At 45.7% G+C, this 20,739-nt stretch overlaps 1 protein-coding gene across 3 annotated transcripts in view; it reads left to right on the forward strand.

Annotated features, from left to right (window-relative positions):
- SLC39A11 (solute carrier family 39 member 11) overlaps positions 1-20,739 on the forward strand; it is a 256,409-nt gene that overhangs the window by 59,680 nt on the left and 175,990 nt on the right. For 2 of the 3 annotated variants that reach the window (XM_026654629.1, XM_026654630.2), the window contains exon 5: positions 19,264-19,408. In XM_026654629.1, coding sequence (XP_026510414.1) covers positions 19,264-19,408 — 145 coding nt within the window. The remainder of the gene's footprint in view (positions 1-19,263; positions 19,409-20,739) is intronic. The other variant, XM_026654631.1, reaches the window with a different exon arrangement.

Here is a 20,739-nt window from a genome sequence, read left to right on the forward strand (position 1 = left end):
GTAATAGTTTGTACAGTCAGCCTTAATCTCCACTCTTCCACCCGCTTGCACAAGTGCGCGGTGTGGTCTCTCCTTCAGATTTGTTCTAGCGAAAGATGAGTGAAGTGTCATCTATCACAAGTGGTTATAGGCCCTTTCCGCCTCTTGATGACATGCTTGTGCTCAGCTGGGGCTCTGCTGTAGAAATGAATGTGCCAGGAGTTGATTTCAGTGTCGCTGGATTGAAATCAGTTGAATGTTTCCCAAGCCCTCTTAAGTAGGTGGGTGGGTCCCAGGGGAACTTGGGTTGTGGAGGCATGTTAATGTTTCACACACTGTTGGGGCTGCCACCTTGGACTCATCCAGCTGAGAAGTGAAAACAAACCTTTTTGAAAGCTCCCAAAAGCCTATTTGCCTTTCTGATCTCCGCTCGCTCTTCTGGCTCCTTTACCCTTCAAAGCGGTTCTAATCCAAGTAACATGCTTGCTTGGGAGGATGCGCCTTTGGTACAAAGATGCTACGTAATAACCTCTGGAGGGGCAATTGCAGGGGTTGAGCGTGGAGCTGGAAGTCAGGACTCCTGGGTTCTGTTCACGGCACTGTCACTGACTTGCCTCGTGACGTGAAGTCGCTAACCTTGTGCCTCAGTTTCCCCATCTCTAAAATGGTTACCCACCTTTGTAATATGCTTTCCGAGCTATAGGTTGAAAAAACTCCACCCTATATGAATGGACCAATATTGCCATCTCTAATTTGCAATGCATTCTGTAGCAGAAAATAGCCTCTCTCAGATCCCAGGGGGGTCATCTTTCCGTCTTAGTTTTTTCCCTCTCTTATGGTTTTTTTTGTTCTTAGTCTCTGAGCTATTGCAGCTTTCTCTCGTTCAGTTACCATGAAATGACTTATTACCATCTGTGTTATTTTTCTCCTAGTGTTAGCCCCTGGATGCACTATGAACATTTCATTTTTTTAATATGCGAGTTAAAAGCTGCTTGCACTATTCTTTTCCCCAGTAAGGTGTTTGCTCATATGCTTTCAGTGCATTAGGGAAGCAAGGGCATAGCTCTCCTTCACCTCCAGTGCAGAAAATGTGGCTTCATCCATCTTGTTCCAGAAATACTGCTGCTCCCATTGGGTTCGTTAAATAAAGGTGTAGATGGACGGGGCTCCATAAACATCAGCGGAGCTATGTTGTTTGACATTAGCTGAGCATCTGGCCCCAAGTGATTAGAATGCCAGAAACCCACTTAAACTAGTTTTAATCAAAACCCCCAAGAGATTCAAATTAATCGAATGTACAGAGGCAAAACATCCAGTGCTGCAGTCATCCCCATCGTTAAGTTAATTATTTCATCTCCTTTTGCGGGAGAAGGGTAGCTCATTTTGTTTGTTTGTTTGTCATGTATAGACATGGTGTGGGGAGAAATACATCCTACAAATTCCACAAGCATTGAAGGTATTTACAGACCAATCATGAATTTGGTATGTATTTTTATCTCCTTTCAGGCTGTTCCTTGGATCTCCTTTCCGACTTCGTGTTTTCTCTGTGTAGGGACCAGCAATGCATGTGATATTCTGGGCAACGGGGCTATGGGAAGTGGTGTTTCGTATGTGTGTGAATACGTATATGGCTGAGAATAGCACTGGGTTGTTTGCTTTTGTTTTGCATTTGCTTCACAAACAGGCTCTTACTCAGTCATCTTCCAAGGCCATTCTTAAACCGTGACTACTCTACGGGCGATACCATGGCCCAGCTGCAGCCCTGGTGATGAAGATGGCGTCACACGTCAATGTAGCAGTACAAGGATTCAGCAAACACGATGGGTGAACATGTATGTGCGAGGTCAGACCAGTGCGCGAACCACAGATGTGGTTAGGTGTGGGACAGACAAGATTGTCCATGACCATTGCAGGCTGTTGTGTCCTTGTTTTGTGCTGTTCACGATTTTCACATGTTAATGCGCCTTGAGAAATCTGCCGCCACCTTGCTCTGTCGTGGGCTGTTGCTTCCTAGTTGCTGGGGTCAGTCAGTCTGATGTACTTTCAAGTTTGACTTCAGTGTCTCTTTAGATTGACATGCTGGCCACCGTGAGAATGGGTGCCTTGCTTTACTTACAATGAAATCTGGCCTTGGGTATTCTCAAGTCGGTCATGTGAACGAGATGCTCACACCAGTGCAGCTGAGCTTTTATGAGCATGCTTTGAATGCCAGACATCCAACAACAAATGAGGATTTCAATATTGCCAGCCGTATCCCACTATTTGACCCTGCAAAGGGACCGAAGACAGCGCATATGGAACTGGTCAAGTTTCCTAATGTGGCGACAACATGTTGTCCATGATTCACAACCATGTAGAAGCCTAGTGAGCACTACTGCCCAATAGACATGTTAGCTTAGTGCTTGTTTTGATGCCTCTATGGTTCCATAGATGGTGTGACAGCGTTCCAAATGCAGAACTTGCCTTGGCTGTGCGATGGGCAATCTCCTCATCTGTTGTGGTATTCTGGGATGGCTACTCCCTACGTAGTGAGGCGTCTCCATGGATTAGAGAGGAGCGTTGTTGATCTTTGTAATTGGGTAGACATGCACATCCCCTGGCGCAGGTTGGTACAGTATTTCTGTTCTCTTTAGGCTGATTGTGAAACCAAAGCGACTGACTGCATGACCGAAGTGATCAATTATAAATTGGATTCCATCAATCAAGTGAGCAGTCAATGCACAGTCGTCAGCAAATAAAAACTACTTAATGAGTAAATCAGAGACTTCGTGCGAGAACGGAAGTGTTGCAAATCAAACAACTTCCCATCATTACGGACCTGGATAAATACTCTGTCAATGTTGTGAAATACACGATAGGGGTAGCCAAAAAAAATGAAGGAAGAGACTGGGAGCCAGCCAGCACGCAACCTTATTTGGTGCCAGTGGTGACTGGAAAGGGATCTGATACCCCACCACTCAGGCCATCGTCCCAGGGAGGAAGGACTGAATGAAACTTTGCAGGGCAGCCAAAGATGAACAATAGCTTCCCGAGTCCCTCCTGATTTACCGAGTCAGAAGTGTCAGCTAAGTGGAGGAATGCCAGACGAAGACCTCGGTTTTGCTCCTGGCACTGGTCCTGCAGCTGATGGGCTGTGACGATCATGTGTATAAATGCTCCGTCCAGACCGAAATCCACATTGAGATTTGGGAAGGTTGGTTGCCACAAGAGAGGTGTTGCATCTAGTCAATGTGACCCGTGCAAGAATTTTCCCAGCCACAGAGTGTACGGAAGAGCAGCAGTGATTATCACAGGTTGCTCAATCCTTATGTTTATGGAGGTGGATGATGTGGGAATCCTTGAAATCCTGTGGCATCGCCGCTTGCTCCCAAATAATGTGGAAGAGCCATGTGAGGTACCTTGCCATGTGGTAGCCACCCTGCTTATAGATCTCTGCTGGGATGCTGCCAGTCCAGGTGTTTTCCTTCATGACATCTGCTTGATTGCACTTATGGTCTCATGCAAGGTGGAGGCTAGTACAGACTTCTCTGTTAATGGGTGTTAAGAAAGCGCATTAATTGCTTCCGTGGAAATGTTGGAGGCTGATTTGAGAAGCAAACTGAAATGTTCTATCCGTCGATCAAGGCTTTCTGTTTGGTCAGTGAAGAGTCGATTGCTATCCCGGGCGCATACCGGGATTATCCTGTTGCATATGGGGCCATACGCAGCATAAAGATGTCTTTGTTGTAACTCTGCCACTTTCTTTTCCCACTGCTGTGTGTTTTTTTTTTCCCCTTTTTTTCATTTGCCAAAGTCTGGTCTGAACCATCTGTTTTGCTCGATGATATGCAGCATTCCTAACTGTTGAATCCTGGTAGGCTCGACTGATGGCATGCAAGGAGTTCAAGAGCTGACACATTTTGGGGCCATTCTCGTTAAACCGGTCCTGATGGTTCTTCTTAACGAAGCCGAGAACTTCAACAGCCATATTCTACGTCATGTCCCAACAATGTTTCCAGGGTATCTCAATATCCACTGAGGCTTCTGTAGCAGAGCAAAATGTTTCCATGAGTTTCTATTGGAATTCAGACTGTCATGGTTTTCCGGGCTTGAAATACTGATTTTCTTCACTGGCTTGAGTCACCGCCTGGGTTGCTTGAGAGCAATACGCAAGGACATTGTGAGATGTCAAAGTCTATGGTTTGACTATGGTTTGGGGGGAGGGATAGCTCAGTGGTTTGAGCATTGGCCTGCTAAACCCAGGGTTGTGAGTTCAATCCTTGAGGGGACCATTTGGGGATTTAGTGCGGGATTGGTCCTGCTTTGAGCAGGGGGTTGGACTAGATGACCTCCTGAGGTCCCTTCCAACCCTGATATTCTATGACTAGCAGCCAGCCCCTGTCATGATGTAAGTGAGCATAACATTTTGGAGATCTTTGCCGTCCAATTACATATCTTTACTTTAGTAAAGCTTTGGATACTGTCTCGCATGACCTTCTCATAAACAAACTAGGGAAATGCAACCTAGATGGAGCTACTATAAGCTGGGTGCAAAACTGGTCGGAAAACCATTCCCAGAGAGTATTTACCAGTGGTTCATAGTCATGCTTGGAAGGACATAACGAGTGGGGTCCCACAGGAATCAGTTCTGGGTCAGGTTCTGTTCAATATCTTAATTATTTAGATAATGGCATAGAGAATACACTTATAAAGTTTGCGGACGATACCAAGTTGGGAGGGGTTTCAAGTGCTTTGGAGGATAGGATTAAAATTCAAAATGATCTGGACAAACTGGAGAAATGGTCTGAAGTAAATAGGATGAAATTCAATAAGGACACATGCAAAGTACTCCACTTAGGAAGGAACAATCAGTTGCACACATACAAAATGGGAAATGACTGCCTAGGAAGAAGTACTATGGACAGGGATTTGGGGGTCATAGTGGACCACAAGCTAAATATTAGTCAACAGTGTAACGCTGTTGGGGAAAAAAAGCAAACATCATTCTGAGATGTATTAGCAGGAGTGTTGTAAGCAAGCCACAAGAAGTAATTCTTCCGCTCTACTCCGTGCTGATTAGGCCTCAACTGGAGTATTGTGTCCAGTTCTGGGTGCCACATTTCTGGAGAGGGTCCAGAGAAGAGCAACAAAAATTATTAAAGGTCTAGAAAACATGACCTTTGAAAAAAATTGGGTTTGTTTAGTCTGGAGAAGAGAAGACTAAGGGGGGACATAACAGTTTTCAAGTACGTAAAAGGTTGTTACAAGGACGAGGGAGAAGAATTGTTCTTCTTAACCTTGGAGGCTAGGACAAGAAGCAATGGGCTTAAATTGCAGGAAGGGCAGTTTAGGTTGGACATTAGGGAAAAACTTCCTAACTGTCAGGGTGGTTAAGCACTGGAATAAATTGCCTAGGGAGGTGGTGGAATCTCCATCATTGAGGATTTTAAGAGCAGGTTAGACAAACACCTGTCAGAAATGGTCTAGATAATACTTAGTCCTGCCTTGAGTGCAGGGGACTGGACTAGATGACCTCTCAAGGTCCCTTCCAGTCCTATGATTCTATAATCAATCCCATGTCTGTGTTTTGAATGAGGTTGTCTTTTATACTTGTTGGTCTGTTGAAAGACTGTGTTGGTGATGACTAGGTTGTACTTAACACAAACTCTTAATGTCTAACTACTTTCCAAATGTGCTATCACGTTGCCTCATGCTGCATAGTCATGACCATCCTTGGCATTGAAATCACCTAAGATGATAAGCTTATCATTCCGTAGGACCGACCTGATGACGCTATCAAGGGTTTGATAGACGTCCTCCTTACCCTCACCTGGATGGGTGTGCGTTGATGACAGAAGCATAACAGCCTTTAGCAAGGCTGATGAAGAGGAGCATAAGTCTGTCATCGACACCCTTCGGCAATGACTCAAGTTTGCAGGCAATCAAAGAGCGGATGGCAAACCTTACACCAGAGCATCTGTGTTCATCCTCAGATTTGCCAATCCAATAAAAGGTGAAAGCAGCAGCCGCTTCTTCTAGCTGCGACTTGCCAGCAAATTTTGTGACTCTGACTGCAGCAATATCTATATTATACTGGGCCAATGTTCTACTGAGTATAGTGGTTCTACGCTCAGGGCAATCGCCTCTGTCGAGCAATCTGCAGACGTTCCAAGTGGCAAAATTTACATGGGCCTTCCTTGTGTTTAGACCACGGAAAAGCGGAATGACCAGTCAGGTGTGGCACTCGGAGAGGTTCGAGTGGAGCAAGCAGTTTTTAGAGCTCTTTCCATCCCCTTCCCCAACTGAGGAGAGCAGGTTTCCCTGGATCAGGTGTCCCTTGTGTGGTTTGGCTGCTGTCGCCATGCTAGTCCTGCCAGGAAAAAGCAAGGTTGATGAGATCAGGATTTGTAATGTTTAAACATTCCTTTCTTCTCCCTCTGCTTCCACTTCCCTCCCCCCCAAAAAACCAAAACAGGAGAAAGGGGATCCCACAACCTCTTAGGCCTTTATACATCATAAAAAAAGCTCAAACATTCCTCCTACCCCTGCTGGTCTCCTTTAAGTACCGTGGCCAGCCAATAGCATTGTCCACATCCTTCAGGGATCCAGATCTGATCTTGCATTCACTAAAGGGAAGTGCCTGGGTAGTGTCAGGACCAAGGACTGTTGATTTGGCTTTGTGCCATGTTGTCACAGCTGATGAGATCAGCTGGGATTCTGTGGAGGGGGAGGTGGATCTAGCAGATTTCTCTTCAGCGCTGTAAGTTCTGGATCTACCACTCAGGCTGTATCCATGCTGAGCTTTTTCTTTGACACTTCTCACCATTGCTCTAGCACGGCAGATCCCGGGATGGGAACAAGGACTGGAGCTTTCGCATGGGCAACACCCCAGGGTTTTTCCCCTCTAACCTGGCCTGGAGCACTATAACTTACATGGGTGTAACGACATTGCTCAGAGACGTGAAAAATCCACCCGCGGAGCGACGCAGTTTTACCGACCCTGGTGTACACAGCATGATTTCAGCAGGAGGGCGTCTCCTGTCAACACCGCTACATCTCTTGTGGAGGTGGATTAACGACACCGCCTAGTAGTGCCTTCGCTAAAGCGGGACTGCTGCAGCTTTGTGTGTGTAGACCTGCCCTGAGTGTTTCCTGTTCAAGTCGGGCAATGTAGTGGAAGATGTGCGTGTGCACACGCAGTTAATGTACAGTTCATGAAGTAAACCACAGCATCAAACTGCCTTTCCGTTCAGTTCTCTTGCTTGCCGGCTTCTGTCCTCTTGTCCTCCAATATTGACCCTGATATTTACCCAGAACATGGTGAAGTTCATGTTTTGCACTGATTTTTCACCCGTTTTTTAAATTTTTGTAATAAACACTGATACATTCCCAGGGAACTGGAAACAAAATAAAAATGGAAAATGAAGGGCCGTGTTCGTGGCACAGGCTGTAGAACTTCTCCAAGATCATTCCCATTCGAACCACAGCATCTCTTTTTAGAAAATCATGTCGTCCTGATTTTCAAATGCCCAGTGAAGGAGAATCCATTACAGATTGTTCCAGCCATTAATTATGCTCACCGCTAAAACGGTTCCCGTGGTTAATTACTCACTGTTAACTTCACCTGCCAGGATAGATCTGAAAAGGGTGTTTTGTTTTTAAAACCCTTCCTGAGGTGAAATGTTCATTCTGAGAGCCTGGCCCAGAGCTCTTAAGCGCAGATCTCACTGGTTCTGTGGACTTATTGGGATCATAGATTGGATTCCCCTCCTGCCCCCAAGTATTCTTAAAATCACGGCATGAGATGATCAGTTTCTTAGATCTCTGAAGGGAAATCTTCAGATGACAAAATGAAGGAGACGGGCAAAATTTCTTCTCGGGTTTTCAGCACAAAAGCCACAAAGCACAGAGCAGAACCGCTCAGAGAGCAGCTTCTAGTGTGTTCACAAGTAAAAAGAGGGGATCGTTTGGCCAGATTTAGCAGAAAGTTTAACAGCCAGGACACAGGCAGAAAGCCCACTGGGATTGCATATAGCCAACTCAGTACAGCCCGCCGGCAGTTTTTCCTTTGAGCGTCTGCAGTAGGTTAAACTTCAATTCAACTTTCCCTAGGAACAGGAGATCATGAGGCAGGAGCCAGCCTGACCTTTCTCCAGTCACTCTCAGCTGGGGCTACCCCAAGCTATCGCTCAGGGGAGCAAAACAAAAAGGAGAGGGAAGGTCAAATCCAACCTCTGCGCCAAAGTCAGAGTTTGAAAAACTTGTGACACTTCAGATTCTGAGGCCCTGCGAACTGGCCGGGCAGAGTTAATGGAGCATGCACAAGGCTAATTCCCAACAGAGCAAGGACCAGATCTCCCAGCAATGCTGATTGATTCTAGCGGATGGACTTCAGTTTACACTAGCTGAGGGCCTGGCCCCAGAAGCTCCAGTTCTGTGAGACAGGATCTTTGAGTCGGCTTTAATTCTGTCCCCTGTACAAACCTGGCAGAGGCATAATGTAATCAGCAGCATGCCTCTGCAAATGCTTCAAGGCACCCTTGCACTTCTTTGCGCGCGCTCGTAATAAAAGTAAAGCGTGCTAATCAATAGACAACGTCAGGATGGTTCTCTGCGATGCATCCCTGCCACGCTACTCCATGGAAAGATGTGAATTAACTTACGAAGGGCATTTGCCCTTGTTTTGTCAGGAATAAGACAAAGATGCAGAGGCAATTTTAGCTCCGTACAGATTGGATATGGGTTTAGCAGGGGCCGGCGGAGGGGGATTTGAAATCAATTCTGCAATTTCCCACCTTCCATTTGGTGCCACTGCTCACAGAGCAGAATCTAGCAACAAGATTTTCCCCAGCCCCATTTACGTTGATGACATAACCGCTCATTACGGGGAATTTATTCCCATGGGAGACAGGAAGCAGGGAGGGGAAAGGGGATTTTGTATTTTAACCCTTGCTGATAAATACCCCATCTGTAGCTTCAGCTTAATATATTCTGGCTGTGTAAACTGCATACAGCTGCTCAAATCACTTCTTTGAGGCTCAGGGACGCTTTCAGATTCCCTTGCAATTCCAAGAGAGTCTGAGTTCCACCTTGTCAGAGTAAATTTGGGGTTACATTAATGCTAATGAGGATGCAGGGTTGCAGTGCCATCTCATCAGCTCCCAGACATGTATTCAAGCCTTGGCTAGTCCAGCAGCCTACATTCAGTTTACTCTCTCAACATCTCTGCCAAGCGCAGTAGGGAGTGAGTCTTCTGGGAAAGGCTTTGCAGGAGTTAAAACAGGTACCCCGGACTCATTTTCTCCCCTTCCCGCTTCAAAACTTGCAGAAGGGAAGAAGTCACTTTAAACCATCCCTGGCGATCCACCTCCTCTGCCCTTCCAAAAGGGTGGGTCTGCATTCAGGGGTGAACAGGATCATTCAGTTTGAACATTACGCAGATCGACTCCTGTGCCCTGCTTAAGTGAGATTCCCAGACGTGCCTTTACATGCCAGCAGCAGCAGGTAATTACGTCTCTTAGAAGGCTTTTTCCCCCTCCCGTACATTAATGACAGTAATTTAGAGAGTCACTTGCAAAGCCAAAAAAACCCTTATTTCAAAAAAGAATGACAAGGAACCATTGTGATGTAAATACCAGAGCAAGGAGACAATGCGCCTTCCAGACTGATGTGATAACAGTGTTTGCTAGCATGCAAGCATATTCTTTGTAATTACCCCAATAATTCCCTCCCCACGCTCCCCTGAACTGGTTTCAGTGAATTGTAGAGCATATTAAAATGCTCCAATTAATCATACAGCATTGAAAAGGTCATTTAATTTTGCTTTTAAACAAGCAAGTGCATTAACCCCCCGAAAGGACAGACAGTGATGGAACGAGTCCAGGCCTTGTGGAAGGTGAATTAAGTCTTGAGCATTGAAATAATAAATAGGGGTGTCACCAAGAATGATGGGCTGGCAGGGGCCGCAGAGTAATCTAATTGTTAACATAAAGACTCAGCAAGCCTGCCTGACATGATGGCTTTATGTAGGGCCAGTTTAGACTAGTTCCCTAGGGACAAAACCTGTTAGAGAAGAGAGGCCTTTGGCTTCTCAGGGAAAGTAAACTGATCAAAAGTTATCCTCAGGCAGAGATTATACAGAACAAAGGACCAAGAGGGCAGACGTCTCAGGGTGCCAGGAATCTATTGCTTTAAGAGCGCAAGCATGGTCCAGTGGTCCGAGCAGTAGCCTAGGACTTGGGAAATCTGGGTTGAAGTCCCTGTTCTGCTACAGACTTCCTGTGTGACCTTGGGCAAGTCACTTAAGATAGATGAGGGTGCTGATAGGGGAGATGTAAAGGGATGCAAAAGCAGGGTCGGCTTTAGCAGGTGTGGGGCCCCACGCCGGGACGCAAATTATCTAGTGCCTCCCTCCCTCCCTCGCCCCAACTCCGCCCCCTCCCTGCCCCATTGGATCCCTCCCCAAATCCTCATCCTGGCCCAGCCCCCAGCCCCGCCCCCTCACTGCCCCATTGGATCCCTCCCCAAATCCCCGCCCTGGCCCCGCTTCTTCCTCAAGCACGCCGCATTCCTCTTCCTCACCCCTCCCTCCCAGGCTTGCGCTGATCAGCTGTCTGGCTGCGCAAGCCCTGGAGGGAGGGGGGAGAAGCAGGTCGCGGCTTTTTTTTTTTTTTTTTCTTGCTCCGCCGGCAGCCCGGGATGTTGCGGGGCCCTCTTAGGCGCGGGGCCCCATTCCGGGGAATCGGCCGAATCGACTTAAAGCTGGCCCTGTGTAAAAGGTACAAGCTAGATTTAGTAGTGTCCCAACAAGGAAGGTGGCTTTAAAAGCAGAAATGGGGGTGGAGGGGGGAATTAAAAATAGAATTGTAGGGTGAATTGAGTGCTGGTGAAAGGCACTGGAGGAAATATTCTGTCATGCAATGCGCTGACTATGGAACTCATTGCCACAGGATGTTAAGGCCAAGAGTTTAGCAAGATTCAGAAAAGAATTGGATATTTTTATCTGCAGGTCAAGACTATCCAGAATTAGAATCGTTAATACCAACAAAAACTGGGTGGGATATTAAACTTTCAAGGTTTAAGCCAGTTTCTGGATTAAGAGATCAGGATAAGCCCTAATGTAGGGTGCAGATTATCCCCTATCTGCCTCCTGTAGGATTCTTGTACCTTCCTCTGAAGCCACTGTCAGAGACAGGATACTGGGCTGGATGGATCTTGGGACTGCTCCAGTCGGGCAGTTCTTGTATTCCTGTTTCACATGGACCACCTAACATCCTGGAAGAAATCTACTGAAGAAGAATGTATTAAAAGCAGCCATATGTCCTTGGGCCAGTGGCGCTTTGTATTTCCTTTGCTATTATTTCAAATATTTACCTGTTTTGAATAAGAACGTTTTCCCTCGCAGTCTAGCTCTTCCTTCTGCATGCTACTGCCGTGTAGTCTTACCCCTGTTTGACATCACGCTCCATAGCCATAGTAACGAATGTGATGTCACCGAGGAAGTATGGGAAGGGGAGGAGCAAAGAACTTTGTTAAAGCCCGTCTTTAAGAATCGGAAAGGGCCTCAGGAATCACATTTGGAAGGTATCCCAGACCCAGCTCTTTATGCACTTTTTTAAAAGTTTCCTCCAGCTCCTTTTTTAAAACGGGTGAGAATTTCCTGGCTTTACCGTGGGCACTTTGCTGAGCTATGCACATCCTCCCCGCACATTCCTTCCCTCCTTGCTGGTAAATCAGTACCAGCCATTCCCCTGCCCGATTCATATCAGAGCGGAAAGCATTGCTTGCTGTGAGCACATCAGGAAAGTCAACAGTTGCCGTTGGAATCTGGTTCTTAGTGGTGCCATAGGATCAGGGGCTGGTGTTCACAGGCGTTCAGACGCGGGCAGTTTGACCTGGTTTCTTTAGCAGCAGAGCGAGCAGAGTTTTCCTTTGGAAGTGTAATCGCAGAATACGGAGAGATATTCTCAAGCTGGAATCTGAGGCGCGATTGGAAAAAGTAGCGAGACTTCTGTTGTCCCTGCCATTCAGACAGATCTGTTTCTCCCCCTGCCCATCTCTTCTTGAATGCAATCAATGAAAATTAAGCACCAGCTCAATTCTCTATCCACATGGTCAGGAACGCTAGAAGGTAACCTCCCTAAGGCCTGGTCTACACTAGGACTTTAATTCGGATTTAGCTGCGTTAATCCGAATTAACCCTTCACCCGTCCACACTACAGAGCCAGTTAATTCGAATTAAAGGGCACTTAAAATCGATTTCTGTACTCCACCTCGACGAGCGGAGTAACGCCTAAATCGATTTTGTTAATTCGAATTAGGGTTAGTGTGGCCGCACACCACCGAATTAATGTGGTTAAAAACCGAATTAAGGTGCTTAGTGTGGCCGCGCACAATCGAATTTATACAACCTGTTTCCCAAATTCGAATTATCTAAATTCGGATTAATCCTGTAGTGTAGACATACCCTCAGTCACTTGGCTGTACGGTGGAGGAGGGCTAAAGTGTGAAGAGGATCCTATCTGAATGACAAGAAATAGCTGTATTAAATTCTTAAAGGGATTCTGCTCTTGTAGTGTGGCACATGAGATTCAAATACCAATAGTTCACAGGCAGAAACTTGACCGTAGTAGGCATTGCATCAATCACAGTCCATTTTTATAGCACTACTGATGCTTTAGGGGATCTATGTATAACTTACGAATTCTAGTTGATGTTATGAAGCTGTGATAACATTGTGTCGTGGAATGCCGCAAAGTGGGTGTGGAGTCAGCCATCTGCTGTCAGGGCGCGAGCCCAGGGGTTCTCAAACTGGGGGTCGCGAGGGTATTATGTGGGGGGTCGCGAGCTGTCAGCCTCCACTCCCAAACCCCGCTTCACCTCCAGCATTTATATTTTAAATATAAAAAATGAGTTTTTAATTTATAGGGGGGGGTCGCACTCAGTGGCTTGCTATGTGTAAGGGGTCACCAATACAAAAGTTTGAGAACCGCTGCCTAGCAGGTACAGTGGTGGGTCGTTAGGCCTTTAATGGTTTCCCATTCAGCTGGAAGCACCTTGGAACAATGAGTTGGCTGAAGCCTAGGGTAACCACGTTTCTCGGCAGGAGGCTGGGGGAGTGGAAAGTCCCCAGCAGCAGACTGAAGAAGCCAGGGGTTGATGGTGGGACATAAAAACTTGAGGGACTCACGGGAACGGATAAAGCTTGGGCAGGAGAGGGGGCCATGCTGTCATAGCAGGTGGGGCCTGTTGAACTGCAGGGCAGTTTTAAGCAGCAGCGCTGTACTAAATCAGGTTGGCTGTTGCTAGAGCAGTGCGCTGGTTGCAGCGTCAGAGATTTTTACCGATATTCACCCAGGGCGGAAAAATGCCAGGGGGAAAGAAGCCGAGCAATGCCCATTTACTGCTGCTGGAGGAGCGAGCGGGACCACTTGGGCTGTCTTTTTCAAAAAAAACCAAGTGGGTTGAAAAGCGAAGGGGATTTTTGGCCAAAGGCTGGGGAAGCCTCTGAAACGACTTGAGCCAGGCGGCAGTCAGCCGAGCCGAGCTGCTGTCTGTACATTTGAGCACCGCGGGAGATGGAGAGTGCCTGTGACAGGAGTAGCTGCCCCTTATCACTTGGCTTTTCTTGGCATTTGTGATGGTTTGTTACGCATTGTAGGCTCTCACGCTCTTCATTTGGACTGCCTACGGGTGGGGGAAAGGCAGGGACTGAGGAGTGGCTGTTCTCAAAATCGGCTGGCAGCCGGCTTTAGAAGCATAATCCAGCAGGGAAGCGTAAAAGCATTGCGTTAAGGAATGAGAGCAAAGAGTTAGAGGAGGGTTTCCTTCCTATCCGCTCCATTGGAGATGGGAGGAGCTGGTGACTGTCAGCAGGGAAGCCTTTTTGCGCAACAATCCTTGAAAAATACTCCCTTGAAGGCAAGAATGCAAAAGCTCAATATATAATCCCTAGCTCTTGTCTAGCACTTCTCCTTGTAGGTCTCCGCGTGCTTTACAAAGAAGGCAGGTATCGTTAGCCCTGTTTTACATTGGGGGAAACTGAGGCACGGGCAGGGGAAATGAGATGACTTGCCAAAGGTCACCCAGCAGGCCAGTGACCGAGCTGGGGAAAGAACCTGTTTCTTGAGTCCCAGCCCAGTGCTCTAAACACTAGAGACTTTGGGTCAAACTTTCAAAATGATTTAGCCTCCGAGGTTTCGTTGAAAGTCAGTCGGGTGGAGGAAGGCTTTCTGGCAGTGAGAAACCAGGAAGGAAGGGGTTCTTGGGAACCACTAAACCTGAAATGGCAGATCCATACCGGCCTCCCGTAGGGCGGCAGCATGATCTGATGGACAGGGTACTGCACTGGGGCTTGGAGACCACCTGTTCCCAGCTCTACCATGACTTGCTGCGTGACTCTTCTCTGGGCATCCCTTTCCTGTCTCACCCATTTTTCAGGGGAGCAAGAAGCCAATCATGTGTGCGACCTGCACGACCCGGGTTGTTACGAGGATAGATGTTGACATTTTCCGACTGTTCAGAATAATTGTGGGTTTGCTTTAGGAGTGTGTTTGTTGTTGCAGTTTCTTGGTAATAAAATCGGCAGCTGCTGGTTTTGCCGGGCCACTGTGTCTGTGTTGGAGAAACTGCACGGTAAATAACACGAGTGGCCCCATGTTGAGTTCTCTGGCTTGCTTTATACTGGAGGATCTAATGGGCCCTTCTGTCCTTAATATCTAAAAACGAAACAATTTTACTGGGACCTCATGCACCAGAATAATTTTCTCCAGCTGTAGAGATCTTCCTGTCCACGTCTCTCATTCACCGGGCATTGTGAACTGCACTAGCCCCTGGTGTGTTTTCACTGAACTCTAATTAGCAGCATGAGCTAATTAACACGGGCTAACATTTCCTCTTCCCTTCCTCATGCTTTTGGAATCCACTGGCATGTTTCAATTCAGGGGGCCAAGCGGGGAGCAGATTGGAGTGACTCAGAGCACTCGCAGTTGGAATAAATCAAGCGCTTTGCGGAAGGTCACTGATATTTTTCAAATTGAAGAAGTTGCGTGTGTGTGTGTGTCGGTAAGGTCAGTATGTCTCTGTTGACAATAAGCATCTGAAACGGCAATATATTTCCCGGTTACCTCTATTTAGGCATGAGCGGCAGTGGAAAGCTTTTGATACACTCAGCATGGGTCGCAGAAGAAATAGCTAGGGGTGGCTTTTTATCATTGCCAACTTTCAGGCAAATGCATCTCGACTTCAGAAGTAGATGGCTTGCTTGATTAGATAGATCTGTAATGCTAACAGCCTGGCGGTTGCTTACGTGGACCCTTTTCTTTTCATTGCAGTCTTCGATTTATGGACTCCTGTATGTTCTGGTCATGCTCTGTGCTTTTAATGTTGTTACCCTTTTGTGCTGACAGGACAGAGAGGAGAGCCAGTTGTCTTTCTGGTGCCAGCAAATCAGCTGCTGATAAACTGTGCAAAGCTGCTGTTTGTCTGATTTGTTCTGTAGCTTCAGGCTTGCTAGGCGCTCCGCTTGATGCAGAAGGACAGATTGTGGCTTTGGCGAGTGTACGGCCTCCATGAAGACATGACAAACGAGAGCAGTGACTAACGTAATCAGGGTGAGAGTAGGACAGGATTACATGAATAGGTTCATGCAATCATTTAGACCAGTTGCGTGCACTTAATAGTTGAAGCTTTATTAATATCACCTGAATCTTCCTCATTAATTCTCACCGGATTAGGTCACTTCTTGTAGGCCATGCTGCGAAAGTGACCTTTTAGGATCAGAGGCTGACCCTGGTAGGTTTTAGGAAAAGTGTTCCTTGCTTGGGGAAGTGGAAGCCTGGGACTAGGCACGGAGGTGGCAGTGGAGAGGCATCTGAGGGGCTGACAGAGAAAGGAGAGACAGAGGGAGAGTTCTTTTTAAGTTGCGGATGGTTTTTACCCAAGTCTTTCAGTCACTTGGATGTCCTTCCCTCCTGCAAAAACCCATGTTCTTCCGATCAATACCTTTGCTGAAAAAAAGTGGCAGCTGCTAAACCCTTCTACCACTTCTGTGTATCTCATCTGAGCCCCCGTTGAAACAGGCTTCTGCTTCGTCTTTCTCTTGTTTTGCCAGGGTGATTTGAGCCCTGGTCTTGGAATCTGATCCCAGTGCTCCCGCAGACCCAATCGCAGACAACTGGGGCATTCATTGGTTCTTGTTAAATTAGTATTTCCTTTAAAAAATTAGATTTATCCTTGACCCTCTTCTTATCCTATGTTTAGTTATTGTGAATTAATATGCATGGAAAATGTTTAAACCCATGAGGTTAAGGAAAATATTGTGAAATAAGGAAATTAACTGCATTGTTCCAAACTTCCTGCATTGCTGATTTTTGTTCCTTTGAATGCTAGGAATTCTGCTGTCTCTGATTTAGAAGAGGAGCAATGTCTTACTTTCCTGAACAGTTTGTCAGCATTTGCTAATCTGGCATTTCAGGGTGTTGCATCCAATTGATTCAATTTATGGATCTTTGTCCTTTTTAGTCCATATCAGACTGTGGCACGTACATGAAGTTCCCCTCTGTGCACACCCTTCCAGTATTTCATGGAAAATGTTTACACTTCCACATGCTTTTTTCATCCGCTCATCACATACTCTGTAGCACACCTGATCCTACCCCAGCCCAGCTTAGACGGACTCCCACGGAAAATCTGGGAAATGCTGAGAGGAAGAAAAGACTTGTAACGTTTTGCTAAGGAAAAGTCCTTTCTCAAAGAAGAGCGCCTCTTCAGTGCATCTTCTAATTGCCGGGTTAATGGAAGTGAAAGCACCCTGATTAAACTGCAGTAGAACGATGATCGCAAATATGTGATTAGCATTAATAACATCGGTCAGAATATATTATGCAGACGAGGGGATAAGAGTTTAATTATTCATCTTCAACCTTTATATTTTTTTTAAAGTCACCTTACTCATCAAGTTTCTCATTGGCTTCTCTGGTGTATGCTTGTTTATATTGCTGCTCTCTGAATCAAAGCGCCAAAGCCACGTTGCCACTCTCCTGTCTCAGGGAGAACGAAGACACTCATGTCCCATGCTTTGAACAGTGATCCCTTTCTTGACACTTTATGTTCCTCCAGCCTTTGCTTTGCGAGTACATTGCCATCAGTTTTGTCTCTCGGGTTAAACCCTTTAATGAATCCAGAACCTGAAAACGGTAGGAAGAGAAGTAGCAATTTCCTGGGAAACAAGTAGCACTGAAAGGAGCTGTAATATACAATGTCTGATGATCTCTGTTCCAAGGGGAGACGTACTGAAATCTAACACATTCTCCAATCTTTCCTCCCCTCTCCTCTGTAGGCTTTCTGCGACCCTTTCCAAGCTGGATATTTTATTGTCGCTAAATTCTGTGACAAGCAGAAAGTTGGATTTAGACAGCATATATATATATATATATATGGTGGAGTTGTGCCAATGAGACCTACTGAAATTCAATTCTTTACTGCCACATACAGTCTTCTAGTTGAGTGTGTCGAGGTCAGCAGTGACACCTGGTGGCCTGTCAGGTTAACCTCAGCTGTGAATTTCCTATATATGTTTGATGGTGTGCCCGTGTCTCTTGGGGTTAGGGTGACCAGATAGCAAATGTGAAAAATCGGGACGGGGGTGGGGGGTAATAGGTGCCTATATAAGAAAAAGTCCCAAATATCGGGATTGTCCCTATAAAATTGGGACATCTGGTCACCCTGCTTGGGGTGTCTTTTGAATCACAATTTTGCTGTCTCACTGGGACGTATTTCCCCGGCCTATGGTATTGCAAGTTCCAACTGTCTATAGGAGAGTCCATTTGGACTTACTGCAAATCCAGCACTGACCTGGAAATATGATATTGTCTCTGACTGGTTCAATGAATTTCCTCCTTGGACAACGTCTTTGGGTAGAAACCCTATTCCTGGCCTAGGACCCCATTGTGTTTGTACAGCACCTACACATATATTTTGTTTTTATATGGGCACATTGTCTCCTCCCCACACCTATGTATATTTTGAAAAATAGAAAGCTGTATCCTCAAAATATTCTCAATGATGTTAAAGGTCTGATCGTACTCTGGAAATGATTCAATAAAATTACATTGTATGGGTCCTTATTTATTCTTTCCCTCAATTCCAAGGAAATATGCTCAGTTTTGAGTTAGTTTTCTCTCTCTCCCTAATTGTCAGTGCTGCAAACTCAGGCCTCAATTGAGAAAAGCCTCCTTTTTCAGAAATGCACTTAAATATGTGCTTATCTCCTGTTGCAGTCAATGGGCATCAGCAGATGCTTAAAGTTAAGCATGTGTTTTTTTTTGTGCTCTCCTGAATGGGGCCCCAGATCTGAGGCCCCAATCCATCAAAACGTGAATGTTAAAGTGCTCACATGCTTTGCAGAATCAGGGCCTGAGAATCCAGCTTGAATGTTTTCTGCCTGCATTCCTGATGTGCAGTGCAAGGTTCCACATGCAGTTTTGACTATGCATGAGCCAGAATACAATCTAGCTCGCTCTTCTGTAGTTGTATTGGCTCAACAGTGCTGACGGCAGCACACGTTTTGTCAGCAGAGTAAGGTACTGTATGGTTAGACGTTTTTCTCACTGTAACTACACTTGAATTATGTTATTTTTTTTCTTAAAAAAAGGTGGCATTTGGAGTTTGTTTTGAAACCTGGTGTATATATTCACGAGTGTGTGAGCATGAAATTAACATCTTTGTGTTTTTTAAAAGCCTGTTCCCTGCAGCTTTTTTACTGCCAGATCCATCCCTGTATATTGAGTGCAGCCAATGCAGAAGCTTCTGTGAAATGCATTAGGTTTGCAGATGAAGGGTGGAGTCAAAATTCCAGTTCTTGCAAACCCACAAAGTCTTAAAACTGCCGCTTTGTGGAACCGGCCCTATGAAACCTGACAGTTTGTGAAACCTGCCTGGGTCAGTTTTTAACTACATAAAGTTTTTAACTCAGGCCCAGTTTGTGGAAAGACATGTTGAAGGTCATCAGGCTTCTCAGTGAGCTTGGTTCTGTCTTCTTGATTTGCAGCGAAACCCTGCAAAGCTTGATGGCTTCCCTTTGAGTTGGTTTGAATCCAAAACTCGAGGAGGTGTGAACCAAATCCAAAAGAAACTTTTGCATGAAACCCTGAGAATCAAACACACTGAGCAGTGCCCAGATCTGCCTTTAAAACCTGTGCCGATTCCAAAGTTGTCTTTGCGCATTGGGTAGGGGGGAATATAGAGAGAGGAAGACGCACACTCGCAGATGGAAACAATGTTAAATTTCCCTCTAATCCATTTCAGGGCATCAGTGAACCTCCCCACGCCGCCTTGTCTAGGAGCTACGATCCGAGAGCGGTGAAAGAGAAGTATGACCCCGAGCCGACTTATCACCAGGACTACGGGAATGAGCTCTCCATCCGGATAGGTAGAACCGGGCTTCATTCAGGCAAGCATCCTGTCATATACCAACAGCAGAGTTAGCACTCGATTAAATTGGCTCATAGACTATAATATAGATATGCTCGAAATTTAATCCACTTCGGTGCACACACACGCTTTCTCCCTCTCTCTTTCTTGGTGCAGGCTGGTGTCTGGCCCAAGAATCATTGCTTCTGTTTCTCCTTCAGTTCTCAAAATCACTTGCATGAATTATTAATAATTAGACATCTAATTTGACAGTGAAATGAAATTCACTTACCTTGAGATAATAGTTTTTCAGCTGGGAAGGAGTGGGTGGCTGGGTCACGTTTGCCTCCCCATGCTGAATTGTATGCACCCATGACCCTGGTGATGGCTTGCTGTAATTATGGGCCATGACTGATGATCACTTTGTGGCTCCTTATTTTGGAGGATAATAGAAGTGATAGCTGTTAAACTTGGAATAAAAATGTCCTGTCTTGGGGAATATTTATTTGTTTCTTTTTAACAGTTTTTTAAAAACCAGTGGGAACTTCTCATCTAATTTTGTAATCTGAAAGCATGTTAAAGCTTCCCACTTTTAGGTGAGCGTGTTCAGCGTTTATACGGCCCTGTAACGAAGATCAAGTGTTGCACCCATATCATATCTGATATATCTTCTACAGGGGGTCTAGATCCTTCCCTCATAGGAAGACGAACTTGATCTAATAGGATTTTCCTTCTCTAGCTACTGAGAGTCTGCACCGGGCAGAAACATGTAGTTTGATAAATGACTAGTGAAAAATAGTCTCACTGCTTTGGTGTTTTTCTTGAGTTTAAGTGTATCTGGTACACTAGACTCTACCCCAATTTCTCCCCTCCAAGTATGGAGATGGGAGCACATCAAATAAAGAAGTGAGTCTTTCTGCCAAGAATTGCATTAGTTTCTCGGGCGGGGTTTTATTCTTTATTATATAGTTGCATTCTTTATGTAAAACTGTTCTGAACCAGAGTGCTTTTAACTTTTTAAAATTTTAGACAGGGGTTTTGAAAGGAGCCTAAGAGGGTTAGGTGTCCAGTTACCAGGGGATTTAGATGCGTCATGTCTTTAAGCTCCTTTAACAAGTCCAGACTGATAGCCCAGCTGATAATTCTGTTACTTTGGAGCATTTAGCATGCTGGCAATTTTATGTCCTAAATGTAATTTAATTTCACTCTTAAAATAATCATGCATCTTTCTGTAAGTTCAGAGCTACTCTGTTTTGTACATGCATCTGCTCTTGGTTGTAAATGAAAACCATGGAAGTCGTTTTGAGAACAGAAACTTTCCATTATGCACTGTTGGTTTGCTCTCTCTGGGGAAATTTTTTTAAAACGACG

This window comes from Terrapene carolina, unplaced genomic scaffold, assembly GCF_002925995.2.
Source record: "Terrapene carolina triunguis isolate 2854851 unplaced genomic scaffold, T_m_triunguis-2.0 Scaffold192, whole genome shotgun sequence".
Classification (NCBI taxonomy): Eukaryota; Metazoa; Chordata; order Testudines; family Emydidae; genus Terrapene; species Terrapene triunguis.